Source organism: Pelodiscus sinensis, chromosome 12 (assembly GCF_052426305.1).
Source record: "Pelodiscus sinensis isolate ZL-2025 chromosome 12, ASM5242630v1, whole genome shotgun sequence".
NCBI classification, from domain to species: domain Eukaryota; kingdom Metazoa; phylum Chordata; order Testudines; family Trionychidae; genus Pelodiscus; species Pelodiscus sinensis.
The window spans coordinates 2,049,268-2,071,118 of record NC_143063.1 but is presented as its reverse complement, the minus strand read 5'-3'; the positions used below and the strand labels follow the sequence as shown (position 1 = coordinate 2,071,118).

The 21,851-nt window shown below is 56.5% G+C and overlaps 1 protein-coding gene across 2 annotated transcripts in view; it reads left to right on the top strand.

Moving 5' to 3' along the window:
- Positions 1-45: 45 nt before the first annotated feature.
- The window catches only part of CFDP1 (chromatin remodeling protein CFDP1), a 68,533-nt gene continuing 46,727 nt past the window's right edge, over positions 46-21,851 (top strand). The window contains exons 1-4 of one of the 2 annotated variants that reach the window (XM_075940596.2): positions 46-486; positions 3,664-3,772; positions 4,726-4,963; positions 6,397-6,515. In XM_075940596.2, the coding sequence (XP_075796711.2) occupies positions 216-486; positions 3,664-3,772; positions 4,726-4,963; positions 6,397-6,515 (737 nt within the window). In that variant the 5' untranslated portion in view covers positions 46-215. The remainder of the gene's footprint in view (positions 487-3,663; positions 3,773-4,725; positions 4,964-6,396; positions 6,516-21,851) is intronic. The other variant, XM_075940599.2, reaches the window with a different exon arrangement.

The following is a 21,851-nucleotide window of genomic DNA, read 5'->3' as shown; positions in this document are numbered from 1 at the left end:
GCGCATGCGCCTTCCGCCTGCCTACGCCTGTGCCAACGGGCGTGCGCCCCGGGTTTGGCCCAAGGCTCCCAAAGGACGGAGGGGGGCGGGGGCCTTGGCGGGTTAGCTCAGTGGCCGCGCACACTGAGCCGGGACAGCAGGCGTCCGGCTCACCCGGCCCCGCCCCCTTCCCGGCGCTGGGCAGGGAACTACAGCTCCCAGCATGCCATGTGCCCATGGGACCGCAATGCACACTGGGACGTAATGCCTTTATCCGCCCCAGCTTCTTCCGGGCAGAGCGGCACGAGGAGGAAAGGCCGTTTCCGCATCCGGGCTGCGCCGGCTGGTCCCTTTCCCTGTGTCGCGCGCGGGGCCCGTTGCCGCAAGCGGGCGCGTCTCTATGGTGCCCCCGCTCTAGCCCCCCGCCCCGCGCTCTGGTGCCGGCCGGCGGCATGTCGGACTCGGAGGAGTATTCCTCCGCAGAGGACGCGGACTACGTGCCCTCAGGTGGGAGGGGGCGGGGAGCTCCGCGCGCGGCGCCGGGGGGCGGGTCTGACCCCCCCCCGCGTTAGTAACCGTCCCGGGCTGAGGGGGGCGGGGGGCTGTGCTGGTGGGGGAAGGGCTGAGGGGGGCGGGGGGCTGTGCTGGTGGGGGAAGGGCTGAGGGGGGCGGGGGGGGCTCTGCTGGTGGGGGAGGGGCTGAGGGGGGCTGTGCTGAGGGGGGAGGGGCTGAGGGGGATGGGGGGCTGTGCTGAGGTGGAGGGCTCTGCTCGTGGGGGTGGGGCTGAGGGGGGCTGTGCTGGTGGGGGAGGGGCTGAGGGGAGTGGGGGGGCTGTGCTGAGGTGGGGGGCTCTGCTCGTGGGGGAGGAGCTGAGGGGGGCTGTGCTGGTGGGGGAGGGGCTGAGGGGGGCGGGAGGGCTGTGCTGAGGTGGGGGGCTCTGCTGGTGGGGGGCAGCACTGAGGTGGGGGCTGGGTGGTGGGGGCGCTGTGCTGGTGAGGGGGTGGGACACTGGGCCTGGGCGGGGGGACAATGGTGGCTTTTGCTGGAGCGATCCCAGTAACTTCGCTCTTATCCAGGCCTTCTCGTGGGCGGGGCACAAAGGCGGCCACTTGCTCATGGTGTTCAAGGAGCCCCCTGTGTCCTGCCACGGGCCCACGCTCCCCCTGGTGTGACCTGCCCCTCTGTTTGGTGGCTTTGCCGGAGTAGCTGGACTGGCTGGCCTGTTCTGGGGTATGCGGGCCTGAGCCAGCCTCATGCGCTTTGAGCGGCTGTTTCCAAACGGTAGCCCACAGAGTGCTTGCTGGTGGCCCAGGAGGGCCAGTTGGATGCCTGTATGCTGCTAAGGGTGTCAGTGTGTTCCTCTGCTCTTGGCCAGCCTCAGTTTTTTTTAGTCCTTCTTCAGAGTTGCTGCCTTCAGCACTTTTGTGAGGAGCTGGAGATGGGTGACACCTGGTGATCACTTGTTCTGTTCATTCCTTCTGGGGCACTGCTGGAAGCCAGGCTACTGAGCTAGATGAACCTTTGGTCTGACCTGGCTTGGCTGTTCTTATGTTCTATTCTCTGCTGCCTGCCATAACTCTCCAGAGCAGAGCAAAATTGGCTTGTTTCTTGTCAGTTTTGCTGTTGCATTCTGAATAGCAGCTGCAGAAACTGACAAGAGTCTGATCAATTTTGTTCTGCAGTTGTCCAAGGATGTCTGAGCTCCAGTAGAAGCAGGCTGCCTGTGCACTCAGGCTGGTATCACTGCATCGTTACTGCTATCTGGAAGGATTTCTTTGCAACTATAGGGCTAGAAACGTAGCTTTTTCTAAAGAAAAGCTTCATTTGTGGCAAGAATGGTGGAGTACACCCCAAGCGAGATCTGCAAACAGCATTGGGAGCATTACCTGCAAGATGAACCAGTCTCCATGCGCATCACCATTTCACTTGTGGTAGCCCCTAGAAGGCTGCTGTTTTAGAGATGACCGTCCACAGTGACAAAATGTCTGCAACCCCCTGCCCTGTAACTTGGATGTGCCTTGGAGCTGGGCTTCTGTGATTCAGATCCCTGATGGTCTCACCTTGTCCCTCACCAGTCTTGTTACTCCTTGTCGGGTACCTAGAGTGTCCACAAATCTACCTTCTATGAGTTCTTAATTATTAAAGGCTCAAGCTGTTTTCCTGTGGTTTGTCAGTTCCTGAAGAGTGAAACCAGCCCTCCAGTTCGTTTTGGTGTCCGCTCTCCAAACACTTTGAGCATCAGAACTTCCCTGCTATAAAATTAAGCCAAAAGTGTATTTAATAGAAAAAGAAACCGGCTGTGAGAAGAACTGGTAAAGGAAAGCAAATATACATAGGTTGTGCAGCAAATAAACATATAGATGAGGGGTGGGCAAGAGGGCCTGCTGCTCCCCTGCCGCCAGGCCAGTCATGAGCCGGGGAGCACATGGCACTTACAGTCAACCCTGGGGAAGTGCACAAAGTCTCCTGCTTTGTGAGGGGCTAGTCACTTAGTCAACTGTCAGCTGCTACTCAGCTGACAGGTGACTTTGCATGTTTCCCTTGCCCCCAGGCCCTGATTGACCTGGAGTAAGTGGGGGAACATGCAAAGTCTTCTTCTACCTCCAGGGGTACGGGTGCCGAGAGAGAAACTGCCAGTTATTTAACATCCAGCTTTTCTGAACAGTTGGTGGTTCTCTCTTTGGGGGAATGGGGGCAAAAACTTCATGTGCTCCCCCACCCACAGACAAATCAGGGTCTGTGGGTGGGGAAGCACGTAAGTGTTCTGACCCCGCCCTTCTGCCTGAGGCCCTGCCCCTCCAGAAATTGAAGTGGTCCCTAGTCAAAAGTTATTGCTCACTCAACCTAAAGCTTCATGCTTCTGTATTGGATAAAATCCCTTGTCTAACACAAGTTACCTCTTGCTTTTGAGCAGATCTTCATGGGTAGCTTCCCATTGAGAAGCTGTCCATCAGTTCCTGGATGATGAGGCTCCCTTCCTTTCAAGCCTCTTTTTAAAAAGCTTTTTTTTCTTTTTTTTAATTCTTACAGGTCTGGTCTACGCTACAGAGCTAGGTAGACAACGACAGTTTACATTGACGTAATTCTGGAAGTGTTTACGCTAAAATTTCACTCCCACCAGTGTACCATCAACTTCTCCACAAGAGACGGAGAGTCAAGGTTGATGTAGTTAGGGCGGTGTCGGAGTAGACCCTGCCTTGCGTACGTTGGCTCTTCCTGGCTTTCAGAAGCCGTCCTACAATGCCCCACACTGCCGGTACTATTAATATAAGCCCTCCTGGTGGGGATGTGCAAGGAGCGAAGCGTAGGCACGCACAAGCAATGTAATTACTGTGGCAGTTGTGTGCCACCGTCAGTTAGGTTGACTTACTTTTATAGTCTCAGAGGAGTAGCCATGTTAGTCTGTAACTAAAAACAACGAGGAGTCCTTGGGCACTTTAGAGACAACAGATTTATTAGGTCATGAGCTTTTGTGGGTAAAACTCACTTCATCAGATGAGTTGGAGTGGAAATCACAGAATCCAGGGTGTATATAACCACAAAAGAAGTTACCTGTCAATGGTAAGAGCAGTATTAATTAGGCTAATTAAGCCAGGGTGAGTGTGTCTCATGCACAGCCAGGAGTCGTCTTTGTTTTCCTCTTGTTCTTGTGTGATTGTGGGTCCCCCTGCTGTGTGATTGCAGGTGGGGAGTACAGTGAAGATGACGTGAGCGAGTTGGTCAAGGAAGATGAGGATGAGGAGAAACCGCAGAAAGAAAAAGGCAAAAAAAGTTCCAAAGCTCCGGTGTGCAGGTAAGTGCCAATCTGCATCACCTTCATAGGGACATAATGTACATGCCAGTGGCTTTGCCGCTGGCCCTCGTGGCTGAGCACTAATCACCTTGCTCCCTCACTTCAGTTGTGAAAATGCAGCATAGGCCAAGGTTTTCTCTTTGGCTGTTTTTCAAGGTTATCTGCCAAGACAATACAAAAAGTGCCACACACATAAGGCAGGAGTCTCAAAGAGCATTATCTCTGTTCGGTGGACAGATATGGAGACAGTGGTTAGATGATTCACCCTGGGTCATGCTGGACGTCAGTATTGGAGCCCAATTTCTAACTTCCTTGTCCAGGTCCTTTCCCTAGAATAGTGGCTCTCAACTTTTCCGGACCACTGTACCCCTTTCAGGAGTCTGATTTGTCTTGCAGGCCCCCAAGTTCCACCTCACATGAAAATTACTTGCTTACAAAATCAGACAAACATATAAAAGTGTCAGAGCCACACTGATACTGAAAAAATTGCTCACTTTCTCACACTATCAAATAAATCCACTGGACAGCGTCTAGTATATAGACCAGTGTTACCAAGTCCCTGGTTGGAATTTTGCTGTATTGAGTTGGCTTGTGCTTTCTATGTAGTGTGTTGTGCAGTGAGGCTAATGTCTAGATGAGTTAATGTTCCCCACAGAGGTACACACACCCCTGGCTGAGACCCACTTCCTTACCCAAGTTCTCCATCCCTTCCCCCTCCCTCCCAGCCGTTGACTTTTGCCATATAATGGAACATTTAAAGAGATTCTCCAAATCGAGTCCCCACCTTCCTGACAAGTATGGGTTCAGTGACTCCCTTGAAGGTAAAGGGAACCCTCGTGGTTAGGATCTATCAGTCTGTAAATACAGGATCGTCGGGTCGCTTCACCCATGCTTGGGTGTCCACTTTGGGGGCTTTGCTCTGTTGCAACATTTCTGTTGTCATCTCTTCCCAGGAAAAGGAAGAGAGGAGGCATCTTGTTAGTGCCCAGGGGAGGAGAGGAATTGCAGGATCAGCGAAGCGACAGTGAGGAGGAGGCCGACAGTCTAAGACAGGTGAAAGGAGGCCGAGCAGAAGAGGAGGAGGAGAAAAAGAAGAAAGAGGATGCTCTGTGGGCCAGTTTCCTCAGTGATGTGGGGCAGAATTCCAAAGCACCAGCTGCCACTCAGGTGCCCGGTCCACAGGCTAACAAGGTAATGGAGAAACCTGGCCGGGGCAGTTCTTATTGGATGGGTGGGGGAAAGAATCCGAAGCGTTAAACCCCAGAGACATTGCTGAATAGTACTCACCCATCTGGAGTGTTGGTTTGAATGGTCCAAGTACGGATTCCTCCTCCCCCAAGTGTGGCCATGTGGGCAGCGGTGCCGGAAATGGGGTGCAGCTCTTTGCCCAGCTAGAAAGAAGGGATGCTGATGAGTAAAGGGCGCTGACCGACCGTTGGTTGCTGAAGCTTTTGTGGCCTTTGCTATACTCTGCAGTCAGGCACGGCTTTTCCTGCAGGGTTGGGAAGGGTTGGCCAGCGTGGGAAAGGGGGTAACTGGAGCAGGCGGCTGCCAACGGCTTGCCCGATGTTATTGTGGGCTGCACACTATTTTCAGGAGACCCTCTCGTGCAGCACTGTTGCTTCTTGATTCCATGTGCATTTCATGAAAGGAAGGTGAGGAGCAGGGGGAACGTGGGGTGTAAAACATCCCTGACCCAGGCTGGCCCACGGTGCCGCTGGTTTGGATTGTCACTGAGATGAGGGAGGATCTCAGCTCCTGTCTTTCCACTCGGCCTTTCTTTAGAGTGGCGCTGGCCCCTGTACTCTGCTTGGCTACGGAGTCTGATCCAACTGCCCTTATTGCCATTGCTGAACTCAGACGCTAACCCACAAAGCTAGGGGAAAAGGAACCGTGCGCGTGCGTGCACTTGAGTGGTTGAGAGGCCCTACGCACAACGCCCTGCCAGGCCCTTGCTACAAATCGTGTCAGCTGGAGAACTCTGGGTTTTCATTAGTTGTAGGAAAAGGTCTCTGGTTGGGTGAAATCTTCATGCTGGATTCTTCCGAGAGCTGAACTGGTGCTCGCTGAACTTGGTCGTCGCTTGCATGCAGGATTTCTTTTTAAAATAAGATGGTGGAAAAAAGACACTATTGTGGCCTTTGGCAGTTTAGACTTGGCATGCGGTTAATGTTCATCGGAGAGATGTAAAATCCATTAACTGGTTAAACATTCTGTTTAACCAGTCAACTGATTAAAGGGGATGTAGGTGGAGGAGGGGCATTGCTGGCCTCAGCAGGGCTGGGAGTGAATGTAATTTGGGAGTAGAAACCTTAATTTGGAATTTCCAGGCGAACTTCATACGGATGCTAATAAAGAGCAGTCCGTGGGTTCTTGGGCTTTTCTGCTGGGGGACAGAGGAGTTTGAGGTCCCAATCCTGGGCCTGCAGTGAGGGTTGGAACCCATGTGGGGGATAGAAATCTGGCAGCTAAGCCACTGATCTCCTTTGCTGTTACTGTGGGTGACTTGCTGTGGCTAGTGCCAAGTGGAGCCAGGATCTGAGCTGTAAGTCCAGTGGGATGGTCCCTAGGCCCCTTGAGATAACTCACGGGTCTCTTGGATTTGTTGTTGCTGTGTTTCCCAGACTGCAGAGGTGAAGAATTCGAGCAGATTCCAGGAAGACATGAAAGAGCCAGAGAAGCCGAAAGACGTGGCAAAAGTGACGATCACCAAAGTGTTTGATTTTGCAGGGGAAGAGGTCAGGTGAGTGTGCCTTGGGCTGGCATAGCCACATTGTTATATGTTGACTTTGGAAAATAAGTGGCTAAAATGTTGGTGGCACACAATAGCAATAGATGCTGCTTCTGTTCTCTGGCTTGCCTGTCCTTACCCGGAGATCCATCTCCTGGGGTTTGATTTAGTAGGTCTAGTAAGGGCCTGCTAAATTGTCCTCTGACGTTATCCCTGTTGACCTTGGTACCCCACAGAGTCGGTAGGAGCAAGGGAAGTCCGCGGGAGAGTTTCTCCTGTCCTCCTCCCACAGGGGGACGCTGGAGAAACTCGATTGAAGGTACGACGACTCCAGTTATGCTGTTCTCCTAGCTGGAGTTGTGTATCTTACGCTAGCGTTGAGCAGCATTGGGTGGGCTGGATCGGTGACACTTGGCTGCACAGAACAGCAGTGTCAGTCCGTGTAATTTGATCCCTGGCCTCATGAGAAATGAAAAGGCGTGGAAGTGAGTTCTCCACCAGGGGGTGCCAAACCCCAGCATCACGCCCCAGTGTTTTCCCAGCAGGGAGAGGAAACCTAGATGCACTGCTCCGAAGGGGCAGAGCTTTTCATGGGGGCGCCCTTGCTGGAGCGCTCGGGGAGGACAGGGAGCCGCTCACGGGACTCGGAGCTATTTCTCAGTAGGGGCGGTGCTGCTGAAGTAACAGAGCGTGTGCTCTGGGGCGGTAGCGCCTTCTGTCTGGAGGCTCTTGCAGTGCATTTCCCGTTCTGTGCTCCGGGCCAGTTTCCCTGTGCATGCAGTGGCGTGCTGACCTACTCTCTGCTGGCGGGGGAGGAGACTTTCCCACGAGCGTCTGTGGCAGAGCCCAGGGGTGTGTCGACCGCGGGGTTCTCCAGGGCTTTGCTGGTTTAGGAGTCGTGCCCTTGCACATGTGCCGATTTCTCACCCGCACGTGCGAGCAGGGGTTCAGATGCACTTGTGCTCTGAGATGAGCAGAGACTAATCAGTGGCACTGCAGTTCAAAGAGCCACGCTGCTCCTGTGCTCGCGTGGCCTTGCTCCCACTCGCTCGCCCAAGGACTCTGCCCCCTTCACATCTTGTATTCAGCACACGGCCTGATCGGAGGCAGAACAGGGTCACTCAGTAGGGAACTGTTCCTGAGTTTTCTGAACTCTGGGGGTGTGGCTCTGCCGTTGCTGTTGCTGAGTCCAGTCTCTTGGTCATTTCGGGGGGCGGGGGGGGGGCTGATGAGGGCGGGACTCTAATAAGCAGATTTGCCTTGTAGCTTTTCGTACGTGCGCCAGTGGCCCATGGTGAAGGGTGCTGCAGCACCGGTGCCTGTAAACCGGGCTCACCAGCAGCGCCGAGCAGATTGAAGTGAACTTACGTCAGCATGCCCTGGATCGGGCAGAATGGGCGTGAGGTGGGGAGGGTTCTTGAAATACCTGCAGCCACTCATCCCAACTACAGCTTTTTCATATTTTATCCTGAATGCCCTCCCCCCTTCATTTAAAACATGGTTTTCCTGCAAGGAGTGCTTTTCCAGCAGCCTCCCACTTGTCAGCTGTGGGCGCACCCCTAGCGCAGTGGAGGAGGAATGAGGTCAGTTACTCAGAAACCTGGACTCCTTTCTCGATTAAGCCGGACTGGGCAGAGTATTGGCGTACCCCTGCAAGCCACCACGGTTAGCCTGATCTTGTTTAAGCAAGCCCTGTATTAATGAGTCACTAAAACAAGGAAGTGGTGGCTCAAGGGGGTCAGGAGGGCACTGCCATCCAGGCCTTGGGGTGGTGTGGGCTCTCTAGTTCCCTGGGACCTCTCTCTGGTCGCCTTTCCATGTTGCAATGAATACTGGACCCTGTTTGAAGCTCTGAGCTGATTCGTGGCCTAGTGCGCAGTGGAGGATAGCAGCCTTCGCTCTAAATGAGGCGTCGCAATGAATGCCGTCAGCTCGCCGACCGGGCGTTGCTCGGAGGTCTCCCGCTCTCCGGAGCAGCCACTCGGCCAATCTGAAAGTTCCTCCTCAGGGCTGTACGACAGAGCAGGTAGGTCCTGGAATAAGAATCCTGCAGCTGAATTTGAAGGACCTCACCGGCAATATACAAGTACCTTGGAAACTTGCCGAAGCCATACAGCAGCAAGAGCCTCGTTTCACAAGAGATCCAAGTGGGCAGCGACCAACAGGCTGGGCGCTGGCGTGTCTATGCATACGACCTGACGACTAGCCATCCTCCTCAGTCTGGCTTGGCAATAGACATCAAGGGCACCCACCCAGGTTCTGGTGGTGTTCCATCAGCCGAAGAGGAGACCACGTTCTGCACAACTATCAGTGGTAACACTCTCATCGTAACACCTGAAGTGTTCTGGCAATTCCAGCCAGCCTAGCGTGAGCTACCCAGGCCTCAGCATTCCTGTATTCTTTTCCAGAGCAGGCCCTCGATGGAATTTGCCGAGCGCTGATCAGGATGCCTACAGACAGGTGGTGGAGAGAACAGTTGCAAGAATTCCAGCGAGACCGATGCTGCTAACGGCTCATAGGGCTCCTGAGAGCAGTAGGCTAGAAGAACATTCCTGGAGGCTTCTGGAAAAAGCACGCCCCAGGCGTGACGAGAGACGCAAAGGAGTTGCTCCAGCATGAGTGCTCGTGCTGCAAAAACCCACTATGCTTCCTTGAGACAGCAAGACGCCAGCGCTGGCTTGATTGTCTGCAAAATCTTGATTTTTTTGCATTCAAGTCATCAGCGGTAATGCTGCTAGACAATAGCGACCTCCCGTGGTTTGGCACTGGGCAGGCCCTGAGGGTGCTGGGTTAGAGAGGTTCAGCTTGTCCAAATACAAAGAAAACGGGTCTAGCTTCCTAGGGGATGGGGTGGGGAAGGCATCTCTGTGTCCAGCCCACTGTGTCCTGTAGGGTTTTCCATGACTCCAGGCCCACAGGAAACTGCTCTTTCCAATATTCGACTAATTGAGCTAATTTGACTCTAGTGCCCTGTTCTGACCCCGCTTGTGTTGGCTTTTCACTTCCTTTTGCGCGCGCTGGGCACGGTGCAGTGGGCAGCTGTCACCCACTGGGCTGTCAGTTGTGGCCAGCAGGAGCAGTTCTGCCTCTCAGTGCAAGCTGTGTCGTCTCGTGGCGCCTGGGTGGACGGGCGCCCTTTGGACTCGCCCCGTGACGCAAGGCGTGCACCGCATTACTGAGCAGCAGTGCGCCATGCCAGGGCTTTGGTCTGACATTGGATGCTCAGGGGCTTGTGTTCTGTTTGGCAGCCGCGACTCTTGGCCTTCCTGTCTGCCCCTGCTGGGCGCTGGGCATGGAAACCAATCGCAAGCGGTGCCCATCCAGAAGGACTGTGAAACTGGCCTAATGTGAGCGGGGCTGGCCCATGGATCCAGGCGCCTGCTGGAACAGGTCCCGGGCCAGGCTAGAGCCCCGGCGGCGGGGGGAGGGCAGAGAGACGCCCGTTCTCGTAACTCGGGAGCGGGGAGCTGAGAGCCACTGACTACAGGGAGAAGCAGTGTCCGGTGGGCGGGGCGTGACATCACTGGGGGCTGAGAGGCTCGCAGGCACCGGACTGGCCTGGGCTTTGGAGACCAGCTCTCTAGACCCTTGACTCTGCCCCTCCTTAACTTCCCCTGCTCCCTGCCTTGGCTTTTCGCCCCTCCCCAGTCACGCGTCTCTTAGAATAGCGTGTGCATGTGGGATGGTGACCCGCCTCAGCCCCTTCGCTCCCCCGGCCAAGAGACAGGAAGGACACCCCACCCCGCTGCTCACCAGCGCGCACCCACCCAGCGGACAAGCCACTCGGTGTCGTTCCATGCGCCAGTCCCCATGCAAGGGTATAAGCAGCAGCAGACGCTTCCTCTGATCCCCCAAGCTGCCCCTCAGCAAGGCATGCCAGAGGAATCCCAAAACAGGCAGGACAACCCCCAAACCACCCCTTCCCAGTCAGGGCCGGCTTTAGGAAGGGTGGGGCCCAATTCAAACAATTTCAACAGGGCCCTGCAGCAATTTTGGTTGAGCAAAAAAAAAAAAAACCCCACACTGCACACACAAGTTTCACGGGGGGGCAGACACTTTTTTGGTTGAGCACAAACACCCCCCCCCCCCCCCCCCCCCCCCCCCCCAAAAATGGCTGGCGCGCGCACACACACACCACGGCGCAGGGAAACCCTGCGCTCAACTCACACCTCCTGCAGCAGCCACCGCACTCCTCCTCCGGGGCCGACACCCCCTCCCGCAGCGTACCCGGCACACTTCCGGGTTCAGTGCGCGAGGCCTGATTTGGAGGAATCGGCCTAAGGCCGGCCCTGTTCCCAGTGCTAAGTCCTGCTCTGTTTGAGATGCAAAGGCCAGATTTAAGCCACGTGGACCCTGCAGTTGGTTCCTCCTGCCAGCATCACGGAGGGGCTTTGTGGCAAGGTTTCTAGGGCAATCCCACCCCATTTAGTGTTGCCCCGCAAGTCATTCTCATCCCCGGGGTGCTCTCCCTCTCCTGGCAGATGGCTCACAATTGCTTGGTGACCAGACTTCCCTGTGACTGACCATCCCGAGACTTTTCCTCCCCGGTCTGAAGTCAAAGCCGCTTTCATCCGCACAGACAGTGGCAGGTGCAGCTCTGAGCCGCTCCTCTCCTGGCCAGCATGCGAGTAGGGAGCTTGCCCAGCTGAGCGGGCAGAGGGCTTGGCTGGCACCGAAGCCTGGCGCAGCTGGAGGCTCTCAGCAGCCGGTGGCTGCGCGGAAGTGGGGAGCGCGGTTTCTTCTCCGAGGACGTGTTTGAACAATCTGATCGGAAGCCTGAGGAGACGGGGCAGGCGTGCAGCAGGGCTCGCTGGCTCATCGGTTGGGGGAAGAAGGGGGCAACTGCAGCCTTCCTTAGAAGCCCCTGAGCTGCTCGCTGGCACCCCCTGCAGGAATGGCCACGGTACCGTCGAGGGCAGGGTCAGCCGGAGGGTCCAGACCCATGTTGTCACGTGGCAGCTCCTGTCCCACGGGTAGGCTGGCTCGCCTCTCTGCCCCTGGCATCGCACCCTGCAAGCTCCCAGTGCTACTCAAGATTGGCCAGGGCAACAGGGGTCCAGGGAGGTCAGGCCACATGTGAGCGATCCCATTCCCCGACTCGGGCAGTCAAGGGGGCGGGGCCAAACCTGATTGGTCCCGCAGACCCTGAGGTCAGGATACCTGGAGTGGAGAGCCAAGCTCAGCCAGCCCCAAAGCACAGGACTTGTGGGGCTGCCACAGTCGGACAGGACCCAGCCATGCCCCAAGGGAGGCAGCATCCGACCAAAACCACCCTGCAGACTACCCACTGCGTTGCCACAGGCCATGAACATTTACAGCTGAGGTTGCTCTCTAGAGGAGCTGGCCTGTTGCTTCAACAGGTGCTTTTGGTGGCTGATGGGGCAGGTTCTTTTCCCTCGTGGCAGGAAAACCAGCCATGTGGAGTCTGCAGCTCCATGCTGTTCCTTTGTCTGCAAATGTCAGCGGGCGGCCCAGGCTACAGAAAGCCCCCTGCCGTGTTGGAGACCTGTTCGGACAGGAGGCTTTGCAATTGCGAAAGGAAAAGAATCCGGAGTGTTTCTACAGCGCTGTCCAGCTTCAGGGAGGGTGGTTAGCCCCCCGTTCTCCGGACGTGGAAACGGAGGCAGAGAGCCAGCGAGTCGTGTGGCTCAGTGTCACCAGCAAGCTGGCATCTGCGCCCAAATAGCCGTTCTTTCCCCTAACCCCTGAGATCCCTTGCTGCCCGACCACAGGCTGGATGTAGGCAGTTCTCTGCGCTGGCTCCCAGGACAGGTCTGGGCTAGCGCCTCTCGTGAGGCTAATGGGACTTCTATTAAAGGTAGGAATGCGGGGTGGGGGAGAAGAGGGCTCAGACAGAGGCAGTTGTCTCTTAAAAGCTTTGCATTTCCGCATTTAAAAAACTGCCTAAGAGCCCTGATCTGTGACCAGAAAGATCTGGGAACTTGCTTGCTGAGCTTGGCGTTGTCACTGGTGGCAGGTGAAACCCCGAACCCTGAACGCGGGGCAGGAAGTAAAAGGGAAGCAGATTTCCTGTCTGTCAACGTCTTTGTCGCTGTCAGTGGTGCACATGGATTTAGTTCCTGCTGGGCTCGCTTGCGGCCTGGCTGCTTGTTCGGCCTGCCTTCAGGAGCCGGAACGGAGCTCCTCGCGTTCCGTTACTCTGGACTGGGACCCGGGGCAGGAGAGGGTTCCTTGGCTGGGTGAAGGAGGGCCAGTTTGGCCATGGCTTGGGAGAGGGAAAGCACAGACCGGGAGATGGCTGGGCGGAAGCTCTGCAGTGTGTAGGGTTTGCCTGTTGGGGTAAAAGCACACCCTGAGCCTGATGCTTGTGTGGAGGCTTGAAGCCGCTGCTGGGAATTGCCTGCAGCATTAAGCCCAATTACCGAGGTGGGGAACTAGAAGCAGGCAGGTCAGCCAACCATGGGACTACCGCATAATCCCCTTGACCGCTGAAGGTGATTCCGGCCTGGTGCCTGCTAAGCCCAGGATGTGTTGCTGGCTAGAGCTTCAGCCTTGCTCAAGGCTGCCAGCTTGTCACCCCCGTCCTGAAGGAGCTAAGCCCCGCTGTCGCCGGGTAGATTTATCCCCCTCGACGGGACATCTGACCTGAGCAGCCGCAGCCCTGGCAGGCTGACGCGGGGCACGACAGTTGCTCAGAGCTGCTCTGACGTTTCTTGCTTTTGCACCAGTTCCGATTTGACCTTGCCTTTCCCCTGGGCTTGCCAGCTCGAATCCGTTCCTCCTGCGCAGAGGCAAGCCATTCATCGGCTCCCAGCTGCTCTCGCCCTGCTCCCGGCCCCTCCCCAGCAGGGAGCAGCTGCAGAAGTGGAGCTGGCTTGTGAGTGCCCTTAGTGTGCTGCCAAGGGAAGGATCTTTCCTGCTCCCTGCGGGGTTCGGTACTTGCCCCGCTGTGCAGTATACCACATCCCTGCGTGGCTCTGCCTCCACCCCAGTGACGGCAGCTTCGCCCCTGCTCTGCCCACAGCAACCGGGCAGCGCGACAGCTTCTCTGCTTCCCTAGCTAGGTCGGTGTGTGCCGAGCGGGCGGCTGCCCCGCTGGGTCGCTGCGTGCCGGGCGAGCGGGCAGCTGCCCCGCTAGGTCGCTGCGTGCCGAGCGGGCGGGCGGCCGGCCCGCTGGGTCGCTGCGTGCCGAGCGGGCGGCTGCCCCGCCGCAGCCCAGAGGATGGATTCTGCTTCTGGGTTTCCTTAGCCGGCCGTGTGCGTAGAGCAGCGGAGCAGCCCGTATCGCTACATGCTGCCGTGATGGGCATTTTCCCTTCCTTTGCTGGAGCCTTTCCTTGCCATAGCGAGAGGCTCTGGTAGTGAGTAGCGACACTGCTACCGGTAGCAGTGTAGGCACGAGAGGTGCTGCCTGGCTTGCAGGGAGCTCTGGGGTGTGGGTACGACGCGCGCAAGCTGCGTCTCAGCGACACTTCATCTAGACCCAGGCTGGCCAGCTCTCTCTGCACTGCCGCAGGCGGGCCCTCGTCTTGCTTTGCCCGCAGGAGGGCGTGCTCCCCCCCCCCCCCAACTCCAGCACGTCTCAGCAGGAACTGGGAAATGGCACGCAGGACCTGACACACAACCACTGGTTCTAAAGCAGGCGACTTCCCGCAGCCACTCGGTATTGAGAGTGTTTCCTTCACTCCCAGCTGTCCAGCGTCGTCCTGCCCGCCAAGGCCCTGTCACCACTACCGGGGGTGGATGCTGCAGCAATCCGTCTACCGGGCTCAACCTGCTACATCGACTGCCCCAGGCACTCCCGTCTGTGACGGCCCCTCCATGCTTTATGCAAATTGCCTCATGAATGTAAATATGCATATGAATGCACAGCTGGCATGGAGTAGCCCACGTGGGCGGGAGAAGATGGGTCTGGCCCCTGTCCATTTGAATCCCAGATCCTCTTGCCTGGCCACGGGGATGTGGAAGAGCCTATTCCTTGTTTGTGTTGCCTAGGGGTGCACCATTCCTCACCGAGCCCGAAGGATCCACCCACTTGGGTACTCGGGCTGTTTGGGAGCCGTGGCCTCCATCCCTCCCACAGAGGAAAGCTGGCTCCCCAGGAAGTGCCATCCGCGCTGTTCAGTGACACGCCACTTCCTCCCACGGCCCTGCACAGAGCTCCTTCCCTACTGCACTCCCAGGCATTTGGCCTAGACCGAGAGAGCCTGGACACCTTTTTGGAGCCACGATTCCTGATGGAAAAACAAGCCCCCCTGGGAATAAAGCTAATCCCAAGTAGGTCCCGGGGTGCCTGGCCCTGTTCTGGTTTTACTCTCTCAACCTAAGCAAGGACGACCTGCTGTGCTGCAGCTGAGCCCGAAGCCGCTGACCCCGCCGTTACGAGTGGGCGGGGGAGCCGTTCTGCGCTGTGTGGCTGTGCAGGGTCACAGCGCTCAGCAGTCAGAGGGTGCCTCCGCCGTGCGCCCTCTGCGTTGGCTTTTGCCCGTCGCAGAAGCAGCAATTGATTGTGGATGCCACTAAGTGAAAGGGGGATCCCTCTGAGGAGACGCATGAAGCTTTCAGAAGGGTCTCATGGGCAGGTTTCACTGACCTTTCTGAAAGGCCAGGGAATATAGACAAATACGGGGATTTCCCGGGGGGAGGGGCTGGGTCTGATTTTAGCTAACCGTTATTGGCCAAAGCTGACCTCATTAAGTGCAGGCTTCCGTTTTGTCCCTACCCATAATGCACGGGGCTCCTCGACATGTCTTTGAGTAGATCCGCCTGGGCGACTGCGCTATCCATCCCCATAGCTGGCACCGAACCCGAGGAAGGAAACCGAGAGCTCTCCTGTGTGAGAGGGAACCCCAGGGCATCTGTGGATGTGTCGGTGGGATCTTTCCAGCTGGCGTTGGGTATTTGAGGGCTCCCACCACCGTGACTCTGCTGGGAACTTGATGGCAGATTCTGCTCCTCATCTCTCCTTACTTGGTTGCTTCCTGGGGCGGGGGGGGGGGGGGGGTGTTTATTTGCTGCTGGTGTCTTGCTTTCAGTCAGCACTGCAATACTGGGGATTGGGGGAGGCTTTGGAAAGCGTGGCAGAGGACGACTCCTGCCATGGCTATGGAGGTATTTCTCCCAGACTCAAGACCTCAGCCACACAGCAGCTAAAGCCCAAGATGAATAGTCAGGAAAGTCGAGTCCCTCCCCTTCACTGCCGCTGTTTGTGTCACTGGGACGAGCCTTCTACTGTCTGGACCAGATCGGGGAGTGGTCGAGGATCCTGGCCCAAGGACAGTGGCTAATGCCGGAGGTTTGCGAGGAAAGCAAAAGAACCTTGCAGCGGGTGGTGCTGGTAGAACTTCAGCTCTTCTCTGTCGTTTCCCCTACGTTGCGACTTGCCTTCCGGGGCAGCTGTGCAGCATGATGCTGGCAAAGCCGATGCAAACTGTTCTTGTGCCCTCACTCTCACAGGAGGAGAGGACCGTGGCTTCCAAGTTTAGCTGATGGCGGTTTGTGCCTCAGGCCGAAAGGGGCAGGCTTGGATAAGAGACGTGGGCTGCAGGTGGAGGAAGGGTTTGGGATTTTAATAGGCATTTTCTCTGATGGTATCAGGTGATTGCATGGCCACTGGGTCTCAGCATGCCTGGTGTCGCGGGACCTCAAAGCTTAGGGGATCGAGCGAGCTGTCCATGTTTCTGAGCCGCTCTCTTGCTACCCGGTTACACCCAGAGGGACCGAGAGCCTCTCGTACGTTTTCATTCCAGAGGCCTCCGGGCCGAGCCTCGTCGTAACTTCTCTGCTGTGTGTGCTCTCCAAGCCACTTCCTTGTTCCTGACCGCTATGGGCTTAGACAGGCGCGTCAGAAGAGATGCTGAGCAAGCCAGCTCTGCGGCCGGGGGCTCAGGATCCCCCAGGACAAAGAATAGCTCAGGCCGTTTTAGGAACTGCCAGACGTTGAGCCCTGCAGGACGTTGAGTTTACCACAAGGCACTGGGGGAAGAGGCGCTGGACTCGCTGCTCTGCGCTACGCCATTCACCTCACAGAGGAAATCCGGGCCAGTCTGCTGTCCCTTGGGTGATGTTTTCTCTCTGGCTAGAACATGTAGCATCTGCCACCAGCGCAGTTGCCATTTTTAGCAGTTATAACACGTTCTTCTGGGCCCAGGGAGCCCTTCCGCCGGGCGTTTCCCATAAGGAAGGGAAATCTCCCATACAGGAGACTGGCCATGTGGCTCAGGCTGGGAGTTTGAAGCTACCTCCTTGCAACCCCCTGCAACACGCTCAGAGCACCATAGTGCATTGGCTTCGGAAGGAAACCTGCAAGCGCTGACTGCATCCACCCAGCCTGGCTAAGGAGCCAGCCAAACACTGGGGCATGGCTGCAGGCATGTGCTGCGAGCTCTTTCAGGGAGCGTACCTGGGAGGCGTGGGATGCAACGTAGACTGAGTGTCCGAGGACTCTTGCTGGCTGTGAGGATGAGGAACGATCTCCTTATGGGAGTTGGTGGAAGCCCTGGAACTAGCATGGCCCAAGCTCTCGGAGATGTGCAGAGGAGAACAGTCCTGCCCTGGCTGGGGGAGAGCTCGCTGCCAAAGGCGACCACCTGCGTCCTTCCCAGATCAAATTCCAAACTCCAACACCTTTAGAAACCAGCCAGCTGGGCGGCTGCTTTCCCGAATTGTCAGCTGCTCCCCTTGTACTTGGCTGTGACCACGCGTGCCTGGCCCAGAGCTGAAGAAGAGCTCTGGGCAAGCTCAAAAGCTCACGTCCCATTCAGAGGTTGGTCCAGTACAAGAGATTTCCTCTTGACCTTGTTAAGCCCTGGAATAGGTTTCCAAGGGAGGGGTGGAATCTCCATCCGTAGGGGGGTTTCAGTCCCGGCTTGACAAAGCCTGGCTGGGCTGATTGAGTTGGGGTTGGTCTCAATACGCCATTCGCCTTCTTGGCTACAAGGGCCCCCTGTTGGCTCCATCTCCAGCTTCTCATCCACTGTAACCCCCAGGTGCTTTTCTGCAGAACTGCTGCTGAGCCAGTCAGTCCCCAGCCTGTAGCCGTGCCTGGGAGTCTTGTCTCAAGGGCAGGACTCAGGTTTCTTTTGGCCCAATCTTCCAGCGTGTCTGGATCCCTCTGGACCCTGTCCCTGCCCTCCAGCGTATCTACCTCCCCCCTAGCTTAGTGTCACCCGCAGACTTGCCGAGGGTGCGACCCATCCTCTCAGCCAGGGCATTAATAAAGATGTTGAACAAAACTGGCCCTAGAACTGACCCTTGGGGCGCTCTGCTAGATACCGACCGCCATCCTGACATCGACCCTTTGATCGCTGCCCACTGGGCCCAACAAACTAGCCAGCTTTCAGGCCACCCTCCAGTCCATTTATTCAAGTCAGACTGCCTTCACTTGCTGGCAAACAGCATCCAAAGCTTCTTTCCCACACTTCCCTGGAAAAGACAGGTTCAGCCACAGTCCACACAGCTGACCCGGAAAGAGTCTTGGAGCATCTCTGAGCCCTGGGATACACCCCCAGTGCGCGTGATGGGGGAGAGCAGCAGCAGTGAGGACGCGGCTCCATGGGGAGGGCTCAGAAGGGCGGCTGCTTGCACCCAGGCCAGGCCAAGCTGGGCTAGCTGCACCGTGAAGATACCCTGCACGGGAGCAGCCCTAGGGCCTTGTCCACACAGCTGTGCGCTGGCTGAAAGTTCCCCACTAACACGGCTACCCCTGCAACTTTATAGCACTGCAGTTGGAGCAGTGAAGATGCCCCAGTGTGGGCGCAGTAGAACAAGTCCATTTCTGCATCCATGCTGGGCGATGTGCCCATCTAGCTATGCCGTGCCAAGTCTCTGCATGGGCCGGACCTAAACCAGTGCGATTTGTGGAACACGTTAAGAAATCGTTGCCTGAATACTGGCTTTGGGTTTGGGAGTGCAGTGTGGGGTGGAAGAGTCGCTTTTGAGGCTCTTGGTATAAAGAGGAGGTGCTAGGTTAAGGGAAGTGTATTCGTATCATCTGTCCACAGTGAATTTGTGTGAGGCAGTGTGGCCTAGTGGATAGGGACTCCATAGTCCTGGGCTTTCTTCCAAGCTGTGCGCTTCACCTGTCGTATGACTCTGGGCGAATCGCAATCCTTTTCTTTGCCTTAATTTCCCCGTATGTAACGTGGCCTCCTTGTGAAGTGCTTTGAGATCTATGAATTTGAAAATGAGTCCATCTAAAGCTGCATGCGAGATAGGAGGGGCCCTTACGCTTCTTCAGGGCCTGTAGGCAGACCCTTGCTAGCGACTGGGAGACACGGGAACTGCTGAGCTTTACAGCTGGACGTCTCGAAGCAAGGCTGCCGCACCGCAAAGTGACCTTGAGGCGCTTGCCAGAGTGGCTGATGTCAGTGTCCCGTATCCCCTCGCTCTCGCGTGCTGCTTGTGCGGGTTAGACACAGCTAGCGAGATTGCTAGTAACGTACTTGGGATGCAAAGCCTTTGGGGAGGGCACGTTCTTTCTCTGGCGCCTGATACCCTGGGATTGTGCTCTGTGGGTGGGGTTCCCAGGCACTGAGAAATTCGAAATAGGGTTTTTCAGAAGTAGATCTTCTGCTTTTCAAAAGAGGTCACTCTCCAATTAAAAGATGGGGAAACTGAGGCATAGAGCAGGGATGTGACTGGCACAAGGCTCCCAGCGGAAAAGACAGGTCCCCCTGAGTCCAGTTCATTGCTCTATCCACTAGGCAACACTGCCTTGCTTTGCTTTTGATATGCTAGTGCCGTACAGATAGCAAGTCTGCGGAGAGTCATTGCAGCGCCCTCCTAACTCCTTGTAGAGAAATGAGGCGAGGCGGCAGACTCCTGTGTGCACATGACAGGGTGCGTGCGTGGGCGCGATATGTCGGTACTTGTTTCAGTGCTGACAATACATTTATTTTTGTGTTTGTTCCTGGAAAAGCAAGTGTGAGTAGGGTCCTGGTAAACAGTCAGGTGGAGAGTTCCTCATCAAGTACTTAGTGCCAAAGGTCTTGTCATTTTCTTTAGTAACGACTGATTTCTTCCCGCTAGATAAGCAGCTCCCAGGTCTGCCAGTGCGGAAAGGGGAGAGCCGTGGGTAGCTGCAGGGGGAGGTATTGTCTCTGGGAATAATGGAGCGCAGGGTTCCTTTCCCCGGCTGGGGAGCTGAGGATGGGTAAAAGGTACATGCTCAGAGCCAGTTTCCTTTGTCTGTCACGTTGCAGCGATGCAAAGTCACTGCCGGCGCTGGCCCAGCCGGTCTTGCTGCCGACTCGCTCTGGTGTCACTTGGAGGTGGTGTAGCACTCTTGGGCGGACTGCTCTTTGCGGGTTCGTTTGAGTTCGCTCTCTGCCACGTGGCTCTGCCCCCAGCTGCGCGGCGCAGGAGCGACGGGCTCTGTGCCGCCTCTGCAGCTCGGCACTGCCATGGCTGGTGGTTGTTTTTTAAACACAGTCAGAGAAGCTGTTGGCAGACCAAAGCGAGGGGTAAATAATTGCACACAAAGCGCTTTGTTGGGTATCTAGCCGCTGCTGCCGGAGCTCCAAGCCGAGGTGTGAAGCAAGCCTGTTCCCTCCACGCGCGCCCTGCCTTGAGGCTGGAGGACCTAGCCACAGCTGTCTGGCTTTGGCACTAGGTGGGGTGGGCTGTGGAAACTCAGCTAACGTGACTGTGCTCACTGGACACCCCTGTTTCTGCTCGCAAGGACCTGTGACTCTTACCGCTGAAGGCCGGTCTCTGTTGGTCACATGGCACAGGCACACACCTAGTCAGGTGGGAATCTCAAACTTCTTCATGTCCTTTGGCCGCTTTCTTTCCTACTCTTGGGGCTCTGGTGTCAAGTGGCGAGGGAGCCAGGCTGCCCGGGGCTGTGAGGGTAAATGCCACCTGAGGCACAGAGCTCCAGCAATGCCGAATATTCTGAGCTGTTGTATGTCCCTGAAGGCAGCGCCGGTAGAAAAGGAGCTACTCTCAGCCACCGTGCGCTCCCGTGGATCGTTGCTACTATTAAGTACCCTGACCTAGGGTTCAGTTGCCCCCGTCACAGACTGCCTTGGTGACCTTGGGCAAGTCACTTAATCCCCAGGTGCCTCCATGGGTCATAAATTAAATTACATTAGTGCATAGTGCGGTAGTAGCATTGCCCTGCTCACAGGTGTGGATGAGGACACATCCAATAAAGACTGGGAGGTGCTCAGAGCGCAGTGCCAGGAGTCAGTCAGGAGCCGCGTCTCGTGCTAGGCGCTGTACAAACGTAAGAGATGCTGGCTCTGCTCCAAAGAGCTTTATGGGCCATTATTCTCGCTAGGAGCATCCAGGCTGAATAGCGGCAGGCTCCCAGTTGCAATCTCCCTCCGGTAACCCTTGTTTTATTCCCAGATTGCTGCTCCCTCTTTGCCCTCCCCCGGCCAAAGCTACCAAGTTCCAGAAATGTGCCAGAGTTGCACAGCTTGTTTGTCTCCCCCGGCAGACTGGAGGGCAGGGAGCCGAGCCCCGGAGTTCTGTGTCATGTCTATTGCACTCCTGTGTACTTTGGCCGGTGGTGCTCACCGTCTCCGGGCTTTGGGGACAAGCCTCAGCACTGGCTGAAAGCGGGGCGGGAGGGGCGACAACAGCTAGGAGAAGGGTGTCCGGGCATTGTCCTCTCTGCACAAACTGCACACGAGCAGATTCTGCTGCACAGCCGAGAGGAGAGTCGAGCAGCTGCCTCAAGCCGGGGCGTTTAAAAATAGACGCTGCGACGGTATTAATTGGAGCCTGTTGTCTGCTGCTCATGGGCTCCTCGGGGAGTCCCAGCTAATTGCCACGTAAAGGCGATGAGTTTATTCTGTCTAATGAAATTAACGAAAAGTACAATAACCGTTGGTATATAAATACGGCACGACGAGGGCTGTGCGTGGGCAGTGCGTTCTGGATTTCCTAACTCGTAATGCTGCGCTAGCAAGGCTGCTGTTCTTGGATTCATCCCCTCCCCCCAACAGTCTGATCCGCGAATACTTCCAAACAAACCATCCTGGTTTGGAGAGACTTCGGTCCGCCTGTTGGGAAGGTGGGAGCAAAGCTGAAATGAAGTGAATCTCGCCTGCCTGCGCTGAATGAGCAGGGCCAGGATGCTCATTCCTTCCCCTCCGTACTGGGGCTGCCAGGGGGGAGATGAACATGTTTTTTCTTCATCCCCTCCCCGTCTCGCTTCTTGCGGGCCTTGGGGTGCTGCCGTCCCTGAGTGCTGGCAGCGCGGTGAGAATTCCCCATCTGTTCCCTTCTCGATGCCTCAAGTCAGCACATCCGACGCATTTCCCTCCCCGGCGGCCTTGGAAACACCACCAAGCCTGTGAGAATGCAGCTGGACTCTCCTCTAATAAACGGTCCAACTCTGGCCTGTGAGCCCTGTGCAGTGTCACTGCCTCCCTT